Source organism: Perca fluviatilis, chromosome 17, assembly GCF_010015445.1.
Source record: "Perca fluviatilis chromosome 17, GENO_Pfluv_1.0, whole genome shotgun sequence".
Lineage (NCBI taxonomy): Eukaryota > Metazoa > Chordata > Actinopteri > Perciformes > Percidae > Perca > Perca fluviatilis.
Window position 1 is genome coordinate 3,124,011 of NC_053128.1, and position 24,835 is coordinate 3,148,845.

Sequence of the window (24,835 nt, forward strand, 5' to 3'; positions counted from 1 at the left end):
GCATTGTTCATCTTCAACCGAGGTTCGACTATCAGCCGAACCCTCCTTTCCAGCACCTTGGAGTAGACTTTACTAGGGAGGCTGAGAAGTGTGATGCCCCTGTAATTGGCACACACCCTCTGGTCCCCCTTTTTAAAAAGGGGAACCACCACCCCAGTCTGCCACTCCTTTGGCACTGTCCCAGACTTCCACACAATGTTGAAGAGGCGTGTCAACCAGGACAGCCCCTCCACACCCAGAGCCTTGAGCATTTCTGGACGGATCTCATCAATCCCAGGGGCTTTGCCACTGTGGAGTTGTTTGACTACATCAGTGACATCCCCCATCATCCTCCAGCTCTGCCTCTAACATAGAGGGCGTATTAGTCGGATTCAGGAGTTCCTCAAAGTGCTGCTTCCACCGCCCTATTACCTCCTCCGTTAAGGTCAACAGTGTCCCATCCTTACTGTACACAGCTTGGATGGTTCCCCGCTTCCCCCTCCTCAAGTGACGAACAGTTTTCCAGAAGCACCTTGGTGCCGACCGAAAGTCCTTCTCCATGTCTTCTCCAAACTTCTCCCACACCCGCTGCTTTGCCTCTTTCACGGCAGAGGCTGCAGCGCTCGGCCTCCCGTACCCTGCAACTGCCTCCGAGTCCTCTGCGTGAACATATCCCGGAAGACTCCTTCTTCAGTCGGACGGCTTCCCTGACCACCGGGACCACCATGGTGTTTGTGGGTTACCGCCCCTTGAGGCACCTAAGACCCTAAGACCACAGCTCCTCGCGCGCAGCTTCAGCAATGGAAACTTTAAACATTGTCCACTTTCGGGTTCAATGCCCCCAGCCTCCACAGGGATGCAACGGAAAAAACGCTCCCGAGGTGTGAGTTGAAAGTCTGTCGGACAGGGCCTCCTCCAGACGTTTACCCGCACTACCCCTTTGGGCTTACCAGGTCTGTCCAGAGTCTTCCCCACCCCTGACCCAAGTCACCACCAGATGGTGATCAGTTGACAGCTCCACCCCTCTCTTCACCGCAAGTGTTCAAAACATACGGCCTCAGTAGTTGTTGTTCACTAACATGGTGTTTGTTATAGACAATCCATGACTAGCACAGAAGTCCAACAACAAACAACCACTCTGGTTTAGATCAGGGAGGCCGTTCCTCCCAATCACGCCTATCCATGTGTCTCCATCATTGCCCACGTGCGCGTTGAAGTCCCCCAGCAGAACAATGGAGTCCCCCACTGGAACCCCATGCAGGACTCCCGTCAAGGTCTCCAAGAAGGCTGAATACTCCGAACTCTTGTTTGGTGCATATGCACAAACAACAGTCAGAGTTTCCCCCCCCACAACCCGCAGGCGTAGCGAGGCGACCCTCTCGTCCACCGGGGTAAACTCCAACGTAGCGACACTCAGCCGGGGGCTTGTGAGTATCCCCACACCCGCCCGGCGCCTCACACCCTGGGCAACTCCGGAGAAGAAAAGACTCCAACCCCTATCCAGGAGTATGGTTCCAGAACCGAGACTGTGCGTAGAGGTAAGCCCCACCAGATCTAACCGGTAGCGCTCCACCTCCCGCACCAGTTCCGGCTCCTTCCCCCACAGAGAGGTGACGTTCCACGTCCCCAGAGCCAGCGTCTGCTGCCCCGGTCTGGTCCGTCGAGGCCCCTGACCTTCACTGCCACCCATTTGGCAGCGCACCCGACCCCAGCGGTTCCTCCCACAGGTGGTGGGCCCATGGGTGTTAATATATTACACTATGAGTTTTTTAGATACCACTGTCACAGTATTATAGTTTTTAACACCTTCAACAGTGTTAATTTAACACTTTTACTAGAGTTGAGCCGGATACTCGGCTGAAACGAGTATCCGGTACGGATAAAGCACGGATATAATACGAGTCAATATCTGTGCTCGGATTGAATAAAAATCCTCATTGGGTAGCTGACTGTGTCTGCGTTCTGTGACAGGCTAGTCACACAGAGCCCCTCCCCTACACACTCGCTCTGCTCACTCACACACAGAACACTGAGAAGAGAACAGCTCTCTCTCACTCTGTCTGTCTGTCTGTCCCTCCCTCAGTCACTCAGGTTCGCGGGTCTTTTCCGTTACATTTATGGTTTCTTCAGGTTTGTTTTTTACTTCGGTTTGTAGTACTTACTTATTAACCAGTAGAGTTTTGGTAAACGTGGGGTTTGTTCAGACGTGGTGCTTTGTAGAATGTGAGGAAAAATAAAAGGAAGTAGTGGTATAAAACTATATTACAAAATTAATTAGCTACACACACACACACACACACACACACACACACACACACTCTCTCTCCCTCTCTTTGCCGGTCATCGGAGTTTTATATTTTTTCTATTTGATACGTAGAACACAGTCCCCCCCGCCCCCCTCTTTCTCTCTCTTACTCACTCACTCTCACACACACACACACACACACACACACACACACACACACACACACACACACACAGGCAACCTGGTGTGGAAATAAAAAAATATCACACTGATCATAAAAAAATTTTAAGTTAAAAAAATAAAGTTATGTTGAGTATGAGAACTCTTCTTCATTACATTTTACTTGTTCTGTATATAGTTTGTTTGTTATCGTGATCAAAACCATTGATCTGAAGCTCAATGCTGATGCTGTCATATAAATAGTTTTCTAATCAACAATAAATATAACAATTTCTCAACAACCCATATCAATTGCATGCTTAAAATAACATACCGGTTAAAGCCCCGCCCATTTCAAGACAACCCGACCCACTTCCGGGTTAAATCCTGTCCACTTCCGGGTTAGGCCCCGCCCAGTCCGAGTACAGATACAGATACAGATAATGCTGTACTCTCTCATCCCTAACTTTTACAGTGGTTCACATATAAACCCTGATGGAGTGTTAATTTGAACTTGTTAAATCTGCGTTTTCAAATTTGCCGTGCAGCAATGGCTCCAGGTGAACGTGGCTCAGCTCCAACAGATGGTCCTGCAGGTAGGCGAGCCAGTCTCATTTTTCAACACGCTTTTTTTTAATCTGAGTTGAGCGCGATGCGATGTTGAGGCTTTGAGCGGGGGAGCGAAGACGAAGAACAGCTCTATGAGCAAGGAGCGGAATCTCACCACTCCGCTTACATGCTCTGGTCTGTGGTATGCCTTTTCAGGCGTGTCAGTATGGACGGAGATTTGTTCTGAAATGGTGCTAAAATGCTGGTGAGGACAGACCTTGTTTTCATTTTATAACGGCGGCTGTTTAATTTTCCTTTGCCGTTGAATTTGTGCCAGAGCTTCACATTGTCCTTGACTTTGGTCTTTCTCATCACACTGATAACACTCTGCTTGCAAACAAACAGCTGCTCAAAGTTGAAATTAAATGGAATTTCCACCTCTTTCAACAGGTTTGTTGGAATTGGACAAAATTCAAAGAAAACCAGGAGTACGTGTTTGAATAAAGAAGCCACAGGGGTGTCAGCTGAGCTGAGAGACTATAAAAGGACATTTAGCAGCAGCTGTGGAACCATTCGTTCCAGTAGAGAGTCCATCATGAGGTGTCTTGTGTTTCTGCTCTTCGTGGCTGTGGCCAACGCCAGGGTTTACTCACGCTGTGAATGGGCCCGAGTGCTGAAGAATTATGGGATGGACGGCTACCGCGGCATAAGCCTGGCTGACTGAGTATGAGCCTGCAGATACTGTCTGGAGCAGAAAATATTACTCATTTACATGCATCTTTATTATGACCATACCATCCTACTCACTAAATGTCATAAATTTGAAAAGCTTGCTGTACCGAACAATGTATTGTAAGATTAGAAATATTAATGTATTTTTTTCCACCTTTAAAGTAAGCCATTGCTTTCCATTCATTTTGATGCAGTAAGGAAATTCATTAGCAGACTCTTGCTTAAATTGTTTAATCGATCAGAGTAAACATCCAATTAGAAGTTACTTTTGCTGCATTATGTTATCTCATAAGATGTTATCATGTTGTCCTTACTTGTTTTTTGTATGGATTAAACATGATACGTGTTAGAACTTGTGCTAAGCTAAGTTAGCCAGCTGCTGCCAGTAGCTTCATTTTTAATGTACAGAAATAAGAGTCGTCTCAGTCTTTTCATCGAACGCTCACCCATCACCATGCAACAATAATGTAGTTGATAGTCATGGTGAGGGATTGCACACCTCAAGCTTTAGTTTAGTTTTTTGGGGCATTTTTTATGCCTTTTTTCATAGGAAATGTTAGACATTAAAAGGGGGTAGAGAGGGGGAATGACATGCAACAAAGGGTCGCAGGTTGGACTTTATCCAGTAGCTGCTGCAGCAAGGACTAAGCCTCTGTACATGGGGCCTCTGTAAATGTTTTACTTGATAGAGATACAAGATAGAGTAGGTAGATTTTATTTTATTTAACCTTTTTTATAAAAGGTAATCTCATTGAGACACAGGGTCTCATTCTCAAGAGACCGGTTTGGGCAGTGTTGTAATGTAACGGAGTACAAATACTTCGTTACTGTACTTAAGTAGAAATTTCACGTATCTGTACTTTACGTCGCTATTTAAATTTATGTCAACTTTCACTTTTACTCCATTACATTTCCTAGATAAAATGTATACTTTTACTCCGTTATATTTCCACTAAGCATCTTCGTTACTCGTTACTAAAAAATAAAATTAGAAGAAATGTGTGCGACTGCAATAAGGGACGTTTGGCGAATCACTGCTCCTAGATTGCATTACGCACGCTCCGCACACCGCGCGCTCTATTTCAGCGCTTGTTTGTTGCTAAAGGAGGAGGAGGACGCACAACTGAAACCGCCATGGAAGCATGAGCACCTACTGGAGCACCTACTGGAGGACCTCCCGTTATCGTAGACCACCAGGCTCGACATAAGCAATGGCCCGATGGCCCGGGGCCAGTAAAAACGTATGTCGGGCTGGTTGCAGCCACAGTCACTGGTGTGTGCCTTACTTCACGCAGCACATGTACTGACTGGAAACGTTACCGAGGATTATTTACCGCCGATGGCGCAGATGAACGCTACACTCGTTACTGTAAGTAGGTAGCCTACAATAAAACCTCCATGATTAAAGAGTCAATACTTATCAATAACCCACGTACCTGTTCTACAGGCAGAAACACGTAGAAACCATATCTCAGTCTGCGCTGTCCACTCTCGTCCACTGCGCTGTGCAAACACAGCTCTACTCTGCAAACAGCGACTTTACAAACGAGCTAAAATGAAAGATGTAGTTTGTAGTCTAACTGTTTGTCTTAATTTGCAACCAATCTTGAACTTTGGACAAACTATTGTAAACGTAGCTGATTTCTAAACGAGCCATCCTCTCGCTGGAGCGGTAAACCTATGGATGTATTTTAAGACCAAAACAAATACACGTGGCTACTTAATATGCACATGAATGACGCGTTCTTCATTGTTGACGATGTTGCCGGTTGTATTATTTAGCAACAGAATCGTCTTATTTCAAATTAGGCATACAGGACTAATCTGAGATCATTTTCTAGTTAAGTAGCCTATCTAGTTATCATTATGGATTTTCCATGTTTTTAGGGGTTTGCTTACTAATGTAAAAAATATAGCATTAATTTAGTAAGAAAGTGAAAATATCAAGATGACAAGATGATGCGTATTAGGTATAATTTTATTTTCTTTATTTGAATGTAGTTGATGACCCCTGGTCTAGCTTTGCTGCTAATGGCACAACATCCAGTGGCAGTGGCTAGCTGGGTTAGAACCATTTTCTAAAGCATAGGTGCAGCGTATATTTTCCTGCTTTTTTGTCCTTTTCCTATCACACCTATGATATTTCTTTCAGGGCCAGTAAAAATGTAGAAGGGGCCAGCAAAACTCTGATCTACTGGCCCCTACTGGATTTTTTTTATGTTGAGCCCTGCGACCACCCCGACGATAGTGGTGAACTCGCTGAACAGGGTAGTGGTGAAGATAACGTCATACACCTGTGTTGCAAGAAATGTTTCTGTACATTGATGTCACCTCTAAAAATATGCTGTTTGTTCTTTGAACTTAAGAGAATTGTGTCTGAAAAGTCCTAGAAAAGAATGTGATTTTGATTTGATGAGTGAGATTAAGAAGATATGGGAACCCTGAATATGCTTTATGCTTTACTATAAGAAAGTCACAATAAAAGTTCTAACCGCTTGCTTTTAAAAAAAACAACTTTTACTTTTACTTTTGATACTTAAGTACATTAAATATCAGAAAATTACTTTTGATACTTAAGTACAGTATATATCAGATACTTTAAGACTTTTACTTAAGTAATATTCTAAAAGGTAACTTTCACTTCTACCGAAGTCTTTTTCTAGTACGATACTTGTACTTTTACTCAAGTATTGCTTTCTAGTACTTTATACAACACTGGGTTTGGGACAGTACACAACATCAGATAAGATGATAATCATAAGGTGTCAACCACATCTCATAATCTTTAGTATCGGACGAGTTGTCATGGAGTTGGCTTGTTTCGATGCCTAACGTTGACCTTTCAGACAGGGGACGTCTGTGGGTTTCACTGCCTAATGTTGATCTTTAATAAGGGGGTCTGGTTTGTTACCTCTGCAGGGGTTTGTCTGAGCAAGTGGGAGTCGAGTTACAACACCGCAGCCATCAACCGCAACAACGGAGACGGATCCACTAACTACGGCATCTTCCAGATCAACAGCTACTGGTGGTGTAACAATGGCGTCACGCCAGATTAGGATGTGCCATTTCTGTGTCTGTAGCTTTAAATGCTATTGATGAGGAGAGGGGGGGGCAATCTCTCTCTCTCTCTCTCCCAGAGAAAGGGGAGGTAACCTTGCTCCTTATGACCTCATAAGGAGAAGATTCCAGATCGGCCCATCTGAGCTTTCATTTTCTCAAAGGCAGAGCAGGATACCCAGGGCTCAGTTTACACCTATCGCCGTCGTCGTGGTGGTGGTTGTTGTCTATCTCGAGGAAAGGTGAATGAGAGGCAAACTGTAAAGTGCACTCAAAAAAAAATTAAAAAAAAAAATATATATATATATATATATATATATATATATATATATATATATATATATATATATATATATATATAGTGAGCAAAAAGTATGTACATTAATAATAATAATACTGAAAGTAATCAGTTTGAGCTATCTCACAGCTGTTAAAGGGTAACTTAATTTTTTTCCAACCTGGACCCCAGACCGGGCTGCAATGTAACCTTATGGGGAAAATGTACATCATAAATTTGGTCCACAAAAAGTGCTGTTTTTGCCACTGAAAGGCTCAGATTATTATTCTAATTCATTCAGTTCATTATGGAAAGGATCTGTACAGAGATAGATATTTTTAAAAACCTCTTTAAGATCTTTGAACTTAAGAGAATTGTGTCTGAAAAGTCCTAGAAAAGAATGTGATTTTGATTTGATGAGTGAGATTAAGAAGATATGGGAACCCTGAATATGCTTTATGCTTTACTATAAGAAAGTCACAATAAAAGTTCTAACCGCTTGCTTTTAAAAAAAACAACTTTTACTTTTACTTTTGATACTTAAGTACATTAAATATCAGAAAATTACTTTTGATACTTAAGTACAGTATATATCAGATACTTTAAGACTTTTACTTAAGTAATATTCTAAAAGGTAACTTTCACTTCTACCGAAGTCTTTTTCTAGTACGATACTTGTACTTTTACTCAAGTATTGCTTTCTAGTACTTTATACAACACTGGGTTTGGGACAGTACACAACATCAGATAAGATGATAATCATAAGGTGTCAACCACATCTCATAATCTTTAGTATCGGACGAGTTGTCATGGAGTTGGCTTGTTTCGATGCCTAACGTTGACCTTTCAGACAGGGGACGTCTGTGGGTTTCACTGCCTAATGTTGATCTTTAATAAGGGGGTCTGGTTTGTTACCTCTGCAGGGGTTTGTCTGAGCAAGTGGGAGTCGAGTTACAACACCGCAGCCATCAACCGCAACAACGGAGACGGATCCACTAACTACGGCATCTTCCAGATCAACAGCTACTGGTGGTGTAACAATGGCGTCACGCCAGATTAGGATGTGCCATTTCTGTGTCTGTAGCTTTAAATGCTATTGATGAGGAGAGGGGGGGGCAATCTCTCTCTCTCTCTCTCCCAGAGAAAGGGGAGGTAACCTTGCTCCTTATGACCTCATAAGGAGAAGATTCCAGATCGGCCCATCTGAGCTTTCATTTTCTCAAAGGCAGAGCAGGATACCCAGGGCTCAGTTTACACCTAACGCCGTCGTGGTGGTGGTGGTTGTTGTCTATCTCGAGGAAAGGTGAATGAGAGGCAAACTGTAAAGTGCACTCAAAAAAAAAAAAAAAAAAAATATATATATATATATATATATATATATATATATATATATATATATATATATATATATATATATATATATATAGTGAGCAAAAAGTATGTACATTAATAATAATAATACTGAAAGTAATCAGTTTGAGCTATCTCACAGCTGTTAAAGGGTAACTTAATTTTTTTCCAACCTGGACCCCAGACCGGGCTGCAATGTAACCTTATGGGGAAAATGTACATCATAAATTTGGTCCACAAAAAGTGCTGTTTTTGCCACTGAAAGGCTCAGATTATTATTCTAATTCATTCAGTTCATTATGGAAAGGATCTGTACAGAGATAGATATTTTTAAAAACCTCTTTAAGACCTTTGTGTTTAACCAGAAACAGCTCTGAGGTCGCTAGCGCTAAACCCACCAGACTCCATTTAAAAAAAAAGAATACTTTTACATGTATAGAGCCAACATATTTTCACATGTAAATCTGTAAACTATGTGTTTATTTCAACCAACACTAGAGTTGTGATGGTTGGAAAAGTGGAAAGATGACCCAAAACAGCTTTCCATAGTTTTATTTTGTTTCTGTCGACTTTGAAGTGTATTTTACGATGCTAAAATTACTGTTTATTTACATGGAGTCTGGTAGGTTTGTGGATGTTTTTATGTTTTAAATTTTTTTTTCTCCCATGGGGCCAAATTAGAAATTGACTGTTGTGAAGAAAATTAAAATTTTTTATCTCTTTAGAAAACAGTCACTTTATCAGTCAAATTTAGTATCCGTAAATGATATGCTTTTTTTATAAGCTGTGAATGGTTAGTTGTTATGATTATGCAATGAAAAAGTGAGGCAGACATAGTACAAAATGGCAACATTTATTATATCACTATGCAATCAACATTCACAAAAGCAATTATGAACAAAAATGACCATGTTTTACCATTTTTAAAGACCAGCATTAAATCAACTTCATACAAAGGGCTATTACTACTACTACTACTACTACTACTACTACGTAGTCTAACCACCTCATTTGTTGTTTTTCATTTATTTTCTTCTCATTCATTGAGAGACATGTAGTCTGTGTTGGGCTTGAACAAGTGCACTGAAGTCAGGTTGAATGTCTGACGTGGATATGCAAAGAACAGCTGAAAGGTGATTGTCAGTGAGAGAGGATCTGTTCTAGGTGAATCATGGATTTATAATAAGAACTTGATACAGCATTCAAGGTTGAGCACCTTTCTATGAGAGTTGTTCAGTGGAGCATGAAGCCAAAAAAGTTCAACTTCTGTGTATAAAATTACCTGGATAACTGCCGCTGCTTCTGCACTGTGCGGCCCATAAAGTAGGCACACTGGATACCTCCGCAGGCCGAGCCGGCTACTTTCGGTTTTAGCGCTCCATTAACTTGAATTGAATTATAATTATTTAATCGTGTGGCACTTCAACACTTTACAAATGTAAAAGGGCTGAATGGATCAAAGTCTGAAAGTGAAACAAGTCATTTTGTGTGGGTTGTGATACTCTTAAAAATGTATCCATACGTCTCTTTTACTATGGAAGTCTTTGGGAAAAAATATTTTTGGGCCCCATGGCATCACATGATGAACACAGAAGTTGTTGTTCCACTGTGTTGCTGTTCCACTGTTTGGTTGCTATGTCAATTGTCTTCGACCCGGCGCACTTCCTGGAGGTCTGAGGTAAATGCATCTACCACTTTTATTTATAATCCAAAACTGATTAATTTTCCAAATGGCAAGTTTTCTTGGCACCCAGTTCATTTTTATACCAGAGTTGAAGAACGAGCAGCACTCTCCCTCACAGTTTGAGTGGCCAGTTGGTATTCTAAAACCCACTGGATTCCAAACTGAATGAGCAGGTCTTCATTTTTTGAAGTGTAATTTATCCACGCTAACTGATTCCTTCTCTCCTCTATGCTGCCTGTTTATACAGAGTTAGTAAAAAAAACACAGGCTGGAGTTCACTGAGCACTTGGCACCGCCCAGTCAGCCCAATTCAACATCTGCACTGGTTTACACAAAAAACCCTGTGTGACCCAAATTCAATCTAGATGACCGTGTTAGCCTCAAAGAGGGCACTAATAAAAATGGATTTAATAGACTCTGTTCAGTTCCAACACTTCACAGATTGCATGTCAATATTCCATTTTTACTAATTAGACCAGTGTAACCCCAATGTCTCTGTTGCATGTTATTTACCATTTCAAGGTTCAAGGTTTGTTGTCATTGCACAGGGTTGCACAATGAAAACCAGTCCTTGTCCCTTAATGCTAAAAACAGCAGCAACAAAAACACTGGTGAAGCTCTGGGCAGAGAGTCTGGATCAACAGAAGAACGTTCCTTCACCTTCCACTCTCTGTGTGTCCCCGTTCTCAAATTCAAATTCCATTAACTTATCAAACGGCATGGACATGCAGACTGGCGGTGTTTCGGGATGTCAAACAGTAACGTTACACATCTCACTTTAGTTTATTTCATTTTGTTAACAGAAGCACTATTAACATTAAATATCAGAAAAGTATTTCATTAGGAAAGTCTCTTTTCAAAGCATACAAAGTCGTATGTTAATTAGAAGCAGCGATGGTGCTACTGTAGGTACGCATCCAGCGTGACACATACTGTGATGTGAAAGGACGAAGTAAACTTACTATTGACACGTCAGGGGGATTCAATCCAGGGTTTTTTCTACCATTATAACACTTTTTTACAAATCGTACTCTTTAAAGCTTTAGTGCATAACTTTTTGATATTAACGAACGTCCGTTAAATTCCAGCCATAACCAAATGAGTTTCTACTAAACTAATTAAGACACGCAACACAATTTCTCAGTATGACTATGTTCAGAATATTGTGTCGTCCGGCGACTTTCGCACGCAGAAACTCAAGTGAAGATTCTCACTCGCACGCAGAAACTCAAGTGAAGATTCTCACTCGCACGCAGAAACTCAAGTGAAGATTCTCACTCGCACGCAGAAACTCAAGTGAAGATTCTCTCTCTCTCTCTCTCAGCCCCTTGAGATGTACCATCTCATTTTCAAAGGGGTCCTTTCAATCACTATTAGAAAATATCAGCCAGAGCCACACATGCTCAAAACATGACATTAAACACATAAAAAGAAAAACATCACAAAAACAAACTCAACAAGACATCATTCACAGTATGCTCCCCCCTCCAGTCCACCACCTCCCCAAATTATACAATAAATTACAAGGTTACATTGACAGTAATATGTAATAAGTCCTCATAAGCTGTTCACATAATAATACAGCATTATAATATAGCATTCAGATGAGCCCAAAAAGAAAACAAAATATCCTCAATTGAAACATGAACATGGTATCTTTAAATATAAAAATAATGCCACTTTAAATGAATGTAACGATGTAATAGATTTCAATGACAATGGGAGGTTATTCCAGTCCATAGGACCTTTATGACAAAATGCTCTTCTCCCAATTTCCCGATGGATTCTTGGTATAGCAAAAAATGGATGGAGCAAGTGTCGTATGGGATAGACTGAGATGTGTCTAACAAAATATTGTTGAAGATAAGGGGGACATTTATTGGCATAATTAATGCAACTAAAAATAAACATACCAGTGGTACCTTCTTCTTTTAGGTTGGAGCCAGTCCAATTTTTCATAGAGCGTACAATGATGTGTCATAAATGGATACCTTAAAACAAATCTACATATGGAATTAAATAAAAGATCAAAAGCATTAAGAGAAGTAACACTTGATGTGTGGTAAACAATATCAGCATAATCAATTAGTGGTAATAGAAGTTGCTGTGCAATTCGCTTTCTTGTATCAAATGTAAAGCAAACAATTAAACGGTACAACTGACACAAACATTGTTTGACTTTCAAGACTGTAGCTTCAATATAAGCGTTAAATGATAGCACAGTATCTAACCACAGACCCAGGTATTTAAATTTTCAAGAGATCTTCCATCAAATCATACAGATTTGTAATTTATTCGTAGTAACTTTCCATAGTACAAGTTTTTTTTCTCATTAAGTAAAAGGTTGTGCTCTCTGAGTCAATTCTGTACAATAATACAATCCAATTGTAATGCATTCTGTACCTGATCCTTTTGGTTATACGATGTATATAGAACTGTATCATCAGCATAAAGATGGACATTACAGGATAAACAAATACTGGGCATATCATTAATATAAACAGAAAAGAGAAGTAGCCCCATTACAGAGCCTTGGGGCACACCTTTACCTATAATTAAACTAGTGGAACGTGTTTTTGTAATGCAAAATATTGACGCCTACCATGTAAATAGGCATTAAACCATAATAACGATCTTTGACTTAAGCCAAATCGAATACAATTTATCTAGGAGTAAATAATGATCAACTGTATCAAACGCTTTCGAAAAATCAATAAAAATTGCTCCAGTACATTTTCCTTCATCAAATACTGTATATACATCATTTGTAAAGTTGAGAAGAGCTGTGGTAGTAGAGTGATTAGGTCGGAATCCAGATTGTGCTGTTGATAAAATACCATATTTTTCAATATATTCACTTAATTGCATGAAAATTAATTTCTCAAATATTTTTTGGACTGTACATATAATAGAAATAGGTCTGTAGTTATTCAATTCTTTGAATACAGGCAATAACCTAGCCATCTTCCAAATAGGTGGAAGTGAGTTTGTATTTATAGATAAATTATATAATTTTGCCAGGGGGAACATCAAGATAGGTGATGCATATTTTATAAATTTAGATTCCATTCCATCAGAGGCCCGTTCCAGGTAGGAGGTTTAACAAACTCTGAGTCTAACCCTGATCTCTGAGTTGATTTACCCTAAGATGAGAAACTCTGAGTTTTCGGTTCCAGAACAGATGATTTGAGTTGGTTCAATCAACTCAGAGTATGTTCACTCAGGGTTACGCGCGTGCTCAAAAGGCAGCATGAATGGAGCCATGATTCTACGATTCACCATGGTAACAACCACAAACAAAACGGGTCGGCGGAAATACTCATGCGCACATACAGCGAGTTTGAACATGTATTTCGTTAAAAAAGCAAGACAGTGGCTGCTGCTGCAAAAGAGACAGAATTGGTGTGGGAGAAAATTGCTGCTCGAGTCAATGCGTACGCATTCACAGTGTATTAATTTCATATTTAAATCACAGATAACTTATATTACTGGTGAAAACTGGAATTGTATTACACCTATAATTTCATTTAGGTGCAATCCTGCGGGCAAAAAAGTAAACTATACTAATCCCATTAACAGAACTATAAGTATAATCATTTCTTTTTAATGGCTCTACTGTCCAGGGAACACTACAAAAACGTTTAAAAAACGTTTCAGAGCGAGTCACACTTTTCTGATGACTCTGCATACAGTGGCTTTAGCCTACTATTACAGTGTGATCCGCTACACTATTGTAAAGAAAACTGCTTTTTGCAAAAAACGTAATGCGACACAAAGAATCTGCTTGGATGTTAAAGCCTGTCCACGATGGTTGATGTTAGTGATACGAGGACGGATAAGGTATCTACATAGGCCTATCTAGTGGACTGTGATAAAAAATACCTCTCAAATCGGTTATGTGGAAATGACAATACATCTATAGTTGGGACTCAATACCGACGTAAACTCTGTGAATTAATACAGCTTTTTCATCAATGGGATCGTCGACAAAAGGACGACATGTTTGAGGAAAAAACTTTTATAATCTGCCTAATATAAACCAATACGTTTTTTTATTCATGCAGATAAAACTGCATTAAAATGCGCCTGATACAGACTGAATGAACTGAGAACTGAGACTGAGAGAAACTCAATTTTTTTCCCCCCGTTTCTCTCAGTCTCCTCCCTCTCAGCAGGAGGAGACTCGAGGAAACTCGAGGTTTCTTGAAGAAAACGTGCTCCCGACCAGGTTAGGTTCACAGACTCAGTTACCATAGTAATTGACTGAGGTTAAGTTACCTCTCTTTCTGGAACGGAAAACCCAGAGTTTCCCTCATCTCAGGGTTAACCAACTCAGAATTTTCACTAAACCTGCTTTCTGGAACGGGCCTCTGGTCCAGCGCCAGTACTCAACCTCAATTTTGCTATAGTTTGATAAACATCTATAGGTGAAATCAGTTTAAAAAGAAAAAAAGATTTTTGGGCGGGGGATTTTTGAAAACTGCATGTGAATAAGGGGTCTCATTAGCTTGAGAGACTGCAACAAAATGTTCATTAAAAGTTTGTGTAATTATTGTGGGGTTCTGTATAATTTCATTATTGATATTCAGTTGATTAATTCGCCGTTTTATTACGGTTAAGTAAAATGTTAAGTTTATTCCAGAATTGTCTTGGATTCTTAAACTCTCTATTTAAGCTAGTTTTATAGTATTCTGACTTTGCATTCCTTGTTTTAGTTTTACTACTATTACGTAATTGTCTATATATTTCTCAATCGCTCTGGTTTCTAGTAAGACGGAATTTGGCCCAAGCAACATCTCTTCGCTTAAACAGAGAAATCAGTTCTGAGTTAATCCAGGGAAGACTAGTCCCTTTTACTCTGACTGTTTTAAGTGGAGCATGCTTATTGATCACATTCATGACCTCGCTGTAAAAGAAGTCCCATGAATCATTAACAGTAGATATAAGCGAGAGGCGCTCCCAGTTAATATTTCCCATGTCATCATTAAAAAGGTTTACATCAAAATATTTACACTGTCTGAATGTTATATCTTTGGGGTGCGCTTTAGACATTTTAATTTTCCACACACACAGTATATTACAGAGGGATCGCTTAAACAATCTAACATGACTCCAGAGGATAATATCCTTTCAGGGTTAGTTACTAGTATCCAATCTATTAATGTTGATGATATTAAATTTACTCTGGTAGGTGTATTAATCAGTTTTGATAAATTCACACTACTAATTAGATTTGTCTCCTGCTGAAGATCGATCAAGCCTATTGCTATTAAAATCACCTAGAATTATACATTCATTATTCATTTCTAAGGAGCTTAAGGTTGCCAATATATTCTTCATAGAGCCAGAAGGGGCTGAGGGCAGCCTGTATATATTTCCAATTATAAGCGTTTTATTTACATGTAATATTATATTAACAAAAACACATTCAAAATCAATTGGGCCAATTTTAGGGATAGAAAGCTGAGAACACAAATTGGAACACACATAAGTGACCACTCCACCACCTCTTGATCCTCTATCAACCGTGTATAACAGGTAACCATCCATTTCAACATCATTATTAGATATGTCACTATGTAGCCATGTTTCAGAGACTGTAATAATATCAGGTTTATTGTGATTTGCCCAGGCTCTTAGATCTATTTTAGACATAAGGCTTCTAATATTTAAATGAATTATTTTAAAAAGGCCTTTATAAGAATTAAAAGCCATCATTATTATAGAAACTTGCCGTCAACAACAATAGGGTTAGGTGGTGAAAAAAGTGGCGAGCACACTGTACATTTAAAGACATGCATAACACAAAAACAAAAACATAAAAAGCTAAACATGTATGTACTGTAAGATTACAATTTAGTGATGGAATAGATCCAGACTACTTTCACAAATATATCGATGCATTAATGAGCTTATCCATGTATATTTACAGCAATTGTGACAGACAAACAAAACAAATGAAGTTTACGTCACTCATTTATGGCAGCCAGAATTATGTGCTGCAAACAAAACAAGTGTGTGATCATAAACATATACGCCCACATTCTTATCAAGGGGAAAATCAAAATCAGAACAGGAGACGCATAATGTTACTCCTTAACAAAAAGTTAACTCAGAATCAGATGATCAGCCAGATATTCACTACTCACACTGACTTATGAAGAAGTTCAAATGTCATCGAAGTATTTCTCCGCATCCTCGGCACTATGAAAGAGTTTTGTTTTACCATCCACATCGACCTTCAAAGTGCATGGATACACGAGGGAATACTTGCAGCCCACTCCACGTAGTTTCTTTTTTATAGTATCAAACTGTCTGCGTCGTTTAACCAGATCAGCGCTGAAATCAGGATAAATATGAATCTGCGATCCCTTGTATAGGAGCCCCTTTTTCTCCCTGGCCAAGCGCAGTATGTTAGACTTGTCCATGTAGTGCAGGAACTTGGCGATGATCGGTCGAGGTTTGTTTGATTTATTTCAATTATAAGACGGAGTACGATGAGCTCTTTCAATCATCGGAGTAACAGAGAAATTGTCACTGCCAAGTAGGCCAAGTATCAGCTGGGTCAGAAACCCAATCACGTCAGCTCCTTCGCTCTTCATTACTACTCACTCGCTGCTCAAGCTCAGATATTTGGTCTCCAAGCAATGATAAAGCACCACGAATATTGTTGAGGCTTATCTGCAGTGGTTCGATTTTAGTGTCGATATGAGCAGTCATTTCAGCCTTTCTCGGTTGGATGGCCTCCCAGATTGTTTGTAAGGACATCTCAGCCATCTTGAAATTTGGCTTCAGTCAGTCAATCCTTTAAGGCTGTTCAGGATATATTAAACAACAATTAGAGCTTCAGATGTTCATACAATTGTTAAGTGAGTTGTTCTGTCAATTTAGGATTTGCATTAAGTCATATGATCAAAAATAAAGTAGTAGCCAGCGATCCTTCAGAGGCCAACTAGGCAGTTGCGGCCATCATGTGCCAGGTTATAGATAATTACCTCTTCTGAAGAGTCCATGTTTTTTTAATCCTTTGTGTCCTGCTTGGCTACTAGCAACTGCATGAAGGAGGAGTAGGTGCTGTGCGCGATCACGGAAGGCTTTTATCATGTGGACGCACCAACAGTTTTGTTATCATTACTTAGAATTCCTCATGGGGGAGACAAACTACGCACTATAGCTTTAACAGAAAGGTCGACCTCCTTAGAAACCCTTTCCATAATATTCTCAGACAGTTAGAATATTAATCGGAGTCTGTCAGCGGCAAAACAAGCACTTTTGTGAACGTAAATACAAGCTGCACAATTGCCCTATTAACTTACATTGTAGCTTGTTTGGCCGCTGGACCAATGTCAAAGATTGTTGTTTCTATCGGTCACTTAAAAACAAAAACATAGGAAAATAGGATCCAGGTTGAAAAAAACGGTAGTCACCCTTTAATTATGCACATCTTTAAGTCTGAATATAAATTTAAACAGATGAGTTATATAAAAAAATAAAAAAACCTTGCCAGCCTGAGACATGTTTATTTCTGCAGTAAAGTAGGGGTCTATGGGGATTGACTCCCTTTTGAAGCTAGCCTCAGGTGGCCAACATAACTTTACAACCCCAAACTGTGCACCTCGGTTTGCTTGCCAATGATCAGGTGCACAGCCCGTTGCTCAGAACTTTTCTTTAACAAAGAACAAAACAGTATCTAACAGCCCAGTGTCTGGTCTCTGAGCTGTGTGGCAGTCATCAGAAGGGCCAGCACGCTACTGCATATAAAGGGAGAGTGTAATTAGTAAAACAAGCATCAGCTGAGACAATTAACTCACCTGGCACTGTTCTCATGATCTATCCCCACACCTGTGTCTCTACTGCAGCTGATTGCCAACCCTGCCCACCTCCACAGTGTACATGGACACAATTCTCGTTTTTTTCGTGACACTCAGCACGAATTTGTAACCAATGTATTTCAACTGGAAGTACCTTTCGTGTCTGCGCCATGTAGTTTTTCTGTCAGTAGGGACTGCTGTATTGCTTTGTTGTTTTGGGTATTTTTATGACTAAAACCTCTACATTAATCAACATTTATTCCCCAGATGTTATCATGGTTTTATTTCTTCTTCTATTTTGATGTTATTATGTCGGTCTTACCAGTGAAATAAAACTACAAGCATAGGCATATCCCAAATGCAATGCGGCCATTCATATCACAATTGGACAGTAAGCAGGCAGCTCTGTAATGCCAATATTGCTACAATTTACATTGAGTAATTTTGTCATCAGCAACCAATGGACTAAGTACTCAGTTTTACCAGTAATTTGAGCACCATGCTAACGTGCCGCTAACCAGCAGTGATTCTCAGGAAGTGCCATAGTAACAAAGATCCTCTATACTTAAGATGCATTTCAAGCGGCGCAAATGGGATGAAACGGTTCACACTTCCTTTCTCCTAAATGGCCGTGGCCTCGTTTAAAAGTGTAGTGAACGTCATATGGATATGGCAAAGTAATATTTGTATAATGTATTAACATTTTCTTTTTCCCAACATTAAGATATTAACAAAGCTAAAAAGACCTATTCAGCATCACAGAGATTAGTTTTGTTAGGGCGTTCACGAACGTGTATTGGCGCTAGCTTCTGTGCTGCCAGATCTCGCGAGAGTTTGGTCCTGAGACAAGCAGGTCTCACACATTCATTCAACCTATGTATCATCGAGAGATCAGTGAGGGGCGACTTTCATTTTCAATGTCATTGAGTCAGATTACAAAGACAAATACAGAACATCCATAACGAATATAGAAAGACAATCAGAATTGGAAAATGATTTGATAAATATATTAGGATAATAGGTATGCAAAAGAAAATACAATTATGTAAAGCAGTTACAAGTTTACATTTGCAGGTTTAAAACCAAATTTCTAAACTGCCCGATCAGCACAATTGAGTTGATTTTAAGAAAGTGCTGTAATTTGTTCCAGGAGAAACAGAGTTATTATTTTCTCCTGATGTGTCCGTCTGAAAAATGCCATTTTAGTGTCAGAATGTTCAGGAGATATGTGGCTTGTGAAAAATGGCGACTATGGGGTCAAAGATAATCGCTCATAATCTGTGTTTAAGTTAACTTTTCCCATTTCTGTCAGGTCCATTAAGTCAAGAACACACATGACAATAAAAATGATTTGGGAAATTTTTGTTGAATAAATTGCGTTTCATTCTAAATAAAATTTTCTTTGGTGGTATGGCTCTGTTCAGGGAGTCCTCTGACCTTTTATGAGCACCATGAAATAGCAGAGAGTCAGCAGCATTAGGGAACGCTCACACAGTTTAGGATTGTGAGAGCTGAACTATTCCCCCACATGAACAGAGCAGCAACGATGACATAGAAGCAAATGCCACGCTATACACGACAAGGAGGAGCAGGAGAGGTGGCGGGCGGCAGAGAAGCGAGCAGCAAGCAGGTAGGAGCAAATTGAATCTGCTTTAAATAGGGCGCCCTGTTTTGAGCGTAGCCATTAAGCAGCGAGGGGCGTTGACCAGCTGATGCGCTAATCCAGATCAGCTGATGCAGCTCAGCAGGAGCAGATCAGCTGATGAGACCGTGTTGTTGGCCAATAGCGTTAGCAGCGTCTTGACTACCTGGCCTGCCAGAACTGATGCTGACGCTCAATTTGAATCAATACACTCCTGACCTGGACCAGCTGCTAGTCTCCTAAAGAGGTGTGGTGGTGGAGGAGCCCACGGGACACTGACACAGGAAACTACTCTGAGTTGGGGCGTCTCGCTTCTAAACGTCTCTGGTAGTAATTACAGCTCAGGATATATTACATGATATACGTAATATTGATGTATTTTTCACACATATGTAAGGACTTGTGAAGATAACAATAAAAAAAAAAAATACAATTTCATTTATTTGTATTATGTACTGTATATGATTCAGATTGCTCAGTCGGCCGGCGGCAATTTTAAATAAATGAAGCCCATCCACAGCAGACAAAACTACAAGTATATTTTACACTTTTATTCACTATATTTATATAAACTGTCTGGGGGAAAATGTCCAACATGCATTTTTCCATTTTATGCAGATGATAGTTATTTATTGTTGTGCAGCTACCATTAAGAAGGTGTATGAATGTTTGCAAACTGCTTTCGAGAGAGTGCAAGCACAGCTTTATCAATTAAAGCTTTTGCTTAATGCTGAGAAGACCAAAGTAATGGTCTTTTCAAACTCAAGAAAAAAGGAGTTAGACCTGAATATTGTTACTGATCAGGGTAAAACAATTGAGGTAGTTTTATCTATTTTTAAATTGATGATCACCTTTCTTTTAAGCTTCATATACAGAACCTAGTAAAAAAGTTGAAATTGAAGTTAGGTTTTTTTCTTTAGGAACAAATCTTGTTTTACTTTTTCTGCTAGAAAAAGGCTAGTTGATGCCACATTTCTCTCTATTATTGATTATGGTGATCTGTTGTACATGAATGCCCCATCAAAGTGTCTTCAGATGTTGGATGCTGTGTATCATGGAGCTTTAAGGTTCATTTCAAATTGCAGACCCCTCACTCATCACTGTATACTTTACTCCACAGTAAATTTGCCCTCTCTGTCAAATCGCTGGCTTACTCACCTTTATATGTTCATATACAAATGCATTTTAGGCAGGCTCCCATGTTTTATATCTGAATTTCTTTCTTTTACACAGAGTACTTATGGTTTACGGTCCCAGAACACTATTTCATTGAATGTACCTCAAGCCCGGACAGAGATGTTTAAAAAGACTTTCATGTTTGCTGCTCCTTCTACTTGGAATGACCTACAGAAAACACTGAAACTACAGTGTCTAATTTCCTTAAACGAATTTAAAGGTTATGTTAAAACCATAGAACATGAGTCAATCCACACGTGCAAATGTTTTAACTAATGGTACTTTTATTTAATTGAAATGCACTTGAGATGTCTTTGCCTCTTTTGTGATTGTTTTGTGATTGTAAATTGTTGTTTTATGTAACATACTTCTGCTATTTTGGCCAGGTCTCTCTTGAAAAAGAGATTTTATATCTCAATGAGACTAACCTAGGTTAAATAAAAAAATAAAATATAAAATATTGGCTGCGGATGCTTTTTGGAGTTGCTATGGCAACAATTGCAGCTCCCTAGCATAGTTTAAGCTCAACGGCCCAACCAATAATCACTTATGTAATTACAATTTGGCACATCTAAACAAAATGAACAATAAAAAAAATAAAAAATCATCAGTCTGTTGGCTGGTCTTCAGTGGCAAGTTTACATGAACATTCATTCAGACGTTGGGCCAACTGAAGAAGGCAGCGCAAACCAACATTTTATATAAACTGTACCGACGGATGATCTCATGCCTCTATACTCACATAAGAAATATATTAAATGGAGGTATCTGTCATATTTGCAAATATACAAAATTAAATACATAAAACAAAAAATAATTTTAAAATACCCCAAAATATACTATGTGCCACACAACCATTCAGAACGAGGATTAGTGTTCAGTTTCAGTCTCACCAATGCTGTCTTGTGTGATTTGCTGTTGTGTCGTGTGATTTGCTGTTGTGTGATTTGCTGTCGTTTGATTTGCTGTTGTGTCGTGTGATTTGCTGTCGTGTGATTTGCTGTTGTGTCGTGTGATTTGCTGTCGTGTGATTTGCTGTCGTGTTGTGATTTGCTGTTCACTGAAAAAAATGGCACTTTGGATCAACTTAAAAAAATTACTCTAATTTGATACAGCTAATTTTTTTTGTTTTGCTCAAATTATATTTCTGATTTAGTCTAAATATTAATTTTGATTTATTATAAATTAAAATATTTATTTATCCGAAGTTAAAGATTTACATTCACACAACGTAAAAATATTATTTGTTATAAAGACCATAAACCATTATTTTACATTGTTCAAAATTAACTTTTCAATTTGGAAAAACCTAATATTACTATTACATCCAAGTATAGTTTTTAGTTTAGAATAAACTAATTAAAACACTAATTTTGTTACAAGTAATATTTTTAGCTCTTCTCAAGTTAAAGTTTTGATTCAGTTCAAACTATAACTTTTACATATACCTTAATATAATTTCTTTAGTCACAAGACAAAAAATTACTTAATGTAGATCAATATAGTAACATCTTATGCATTTTTACAACTTAAATTTTACCATGAACAAAACTAACTTTGCTATAATATAAAATTAGAATTTTAACTTCAGGTAAAACTAAAACATGGTACACTCAATGCTTAAATGACTTTAAATAAAGACAAGAATATTCTCATGAAAAGACCTTCGTTTAATGTATTGTCTTTTTTAAATGTGCACCTTTTGTAATATAAAAAATAAACCTGCAATGCATATTTCAGCAGCTAGCTGTTTCACACAATCACTTGAGGGAAAAAAAACAAGTATTAAAAAAAAAAAAAGAACATGTATACAATTAACCCTTGTGTTGTCCTCCGGTTGACCATGCACTTGTTTTCCTTCTGGGTCAAAATGAACACTTTTTTAAAACACATTGACGTTTTTGTCCCTTTTTTTAAAGCACTTTGTTTGTTTCAACATTTTCGATGCCATTTTTCACTAACACCAACTTACTACCACCAGTTTTACACTTATTTTTGGAATACATGGTCAATACATTACACAAATTATACCTAACTTTGAAATTATGAATTATTTTGACTAATATTAGAGGAACCTATGTTGATGGATAATCACAGACGTGCATCTCAAAGTTTAGTCAAGTTTGAAATACATTTCAATTTTTTTTCAAATGCTATAAAATTGTTTTGGGTAATTTGGTTAAAAAAGAAACCCATATTTCTGATATAGAAGTTTTGAGAACAGGTCAAATTTAACCCAAGGACAACACAAGGGTTAAGTGAAATATAGTCTTTGAGAGTTTTTTTGTTATGATTCCATTGGAATTGTTTCTTTATTTGGAATTGTTTGGAGGATTTGGTTTCAAATCTTATCGTGGGTTCCAAATTTAACATGCGCAAGTTTTGGTTTCCGTAGCGGCCAGGCGCTTGTGTTGCAGCCTTGGAGCACAGTGGCGCTCTAGTGTGGCTTTATTTTACATTGAAAAAGCCCCGTCAAACTGCAACCCACCTTTGAATCAAAATAAAACTTTCCTCTTATTTTTCGGCTGCATCTCTATTTTGGGTTTTTAATTCGTAATTAAACATACATGCAAATGTTCACTTAATTCCGGGACTTACCGAATTCAGTAATGGCTAAAATTGTGACCTTTTCAGGAAACAGCAAACCTGTAAAGACAAAGAAAAAGGCAAGATTTTACATTTAGTTTTACATGGGGATATTAGCATTATCCATAATTGTCACTAAAAACTATCAATTACATCAAAAATATTGGCGGTATTATACTGACATTATAGAATTAAACAAATTCCTTTTTAATCAGTACTCATTAAAGAGCAAGAGGACCAAAGTTATGATATCCCTCAAAGCAAAACTGTAAGTCTGGACTATTTTTACCATCGACTTTTAAAAAGAAAATTGACCAGGGTGCATTTTATCAGACATGAAGCCGACACGTTAAATTGCTGTCAGATTAGCACAAACAGACCAAGAGCTGTGGCTGTAACTGTCTGTACACGATCCGTTCTGCCTGCGCGATCCGTTCTGCACATGCACAAAATGTTCGCACATGCGCTGTTGTACGAGGATTCACGACACTGCACAATCTGTTCCACGCTTCTGGTCGACAGCCAAGCTAACGTTAGTTTAGCTAACAGCTAATTTGGCTAACCGCTAGCTGAGACAGCATGTAATAACTTTAAAAGACCCTCAAAATAAAACTTGAAAATAAACGTTAATATATATAACAGCTGTTACGTCAGTTCTACTTTACTTGTGCTCATTTAAAATACAATCACTCAATATTTGTCTTTATTGTTATTACTGTAAAGTCTTAATTTAGCTGTAGCCTGCTTTTCCCATTAAGTTTGACTTAACGTTATTTTAGACTGAATCTAGTTGTCAGCTAGCGGTTAGCCGAATTAGCTGTTAGCTAAACTAACGTTAGCTTCCCGGTGGAGGCTAGCCATAGGCTAGCGTGGAACAGATCGTGCAGGGCGTATCCTCGGTAAAACAGTATTATCTTGCGCATGCGCAGAACGGATCGTGCAGGCAGAACGGATCGTGTACCGACAGTAACGTTAAACATATGTGCGGTGGATTAAAGACAAGGCGGGCAGGCAAACGTCCGTGACCACAGTCAAACTAACGTTACGTTTTTATTTGTTAAATACATGTTTTAGTAATTTGTTCTTTAGTGTTTTACTCCGAAGGTTTATGCCACTTACAGTAACCTGCATTTAAGCCATCAAATGCGACAATGTCGACGTTGAGGCGTTTTACCCTCTTCGCCTCACTTTGCTCTTTGCCAGCTCTGTGTGTACAGCGTGTGCGAGCCGCTGTTGTGTTGGAGTCTGTTCCACCGTTGAATAGTATTTCCCTCTTGTTTAAATGTGTAGCGACCCCACTGTGGTTAGCGATAATGTGGTTCAAGTTCAGGTATCGTTAGGGGAAACATGTCGACGGGGGAACAGTCTTCCACATAGCTACACCTTAATTTATGGTAGCCGTGATGTCGCGAGGAGCACACCTCCCCGCCCTCGGCAAAAACACGTCTAGAGAGCAGAACAGGCCCTCTCCTAGTTTTTAAACACGATTTAAATACGAGCGTTATCATACTACCATTATTTTTTCATACAGAGACAACAAACGAATCTCCCTGTGCATGTGAAAAGAATGCAAATAACTTAGTTTAGT

General features: G+C 39.0%; 1 protein-coding gene across 1 annotated transcript; it reads left to right on the top strand.

Moving 5' to 3' along the window:
• Positions 1 to 2,862: 2,862 nt before the first annotated feature.
• LOC120545792 (sperm acrosome membrane-associated protein 3-like) lies at positions 2,863 to 6,759 on the top strand. Its single transcript, XM_039780377.1, is given in 3 exon segments — positions 2,863 to 3,197; positions 3,383 to 3,675; positions 6,584 to 6,759. Coding segments are annotated over 3 exon segments (543 nt in total). The 5' UTR covers positions 2,863 to 3,084; the 3' UTR covers positions 6,721 to 6,759.
• The last annotated feature ends 18,076 nt before the right edge of the window (positions 6,760 to 24,835 follow it).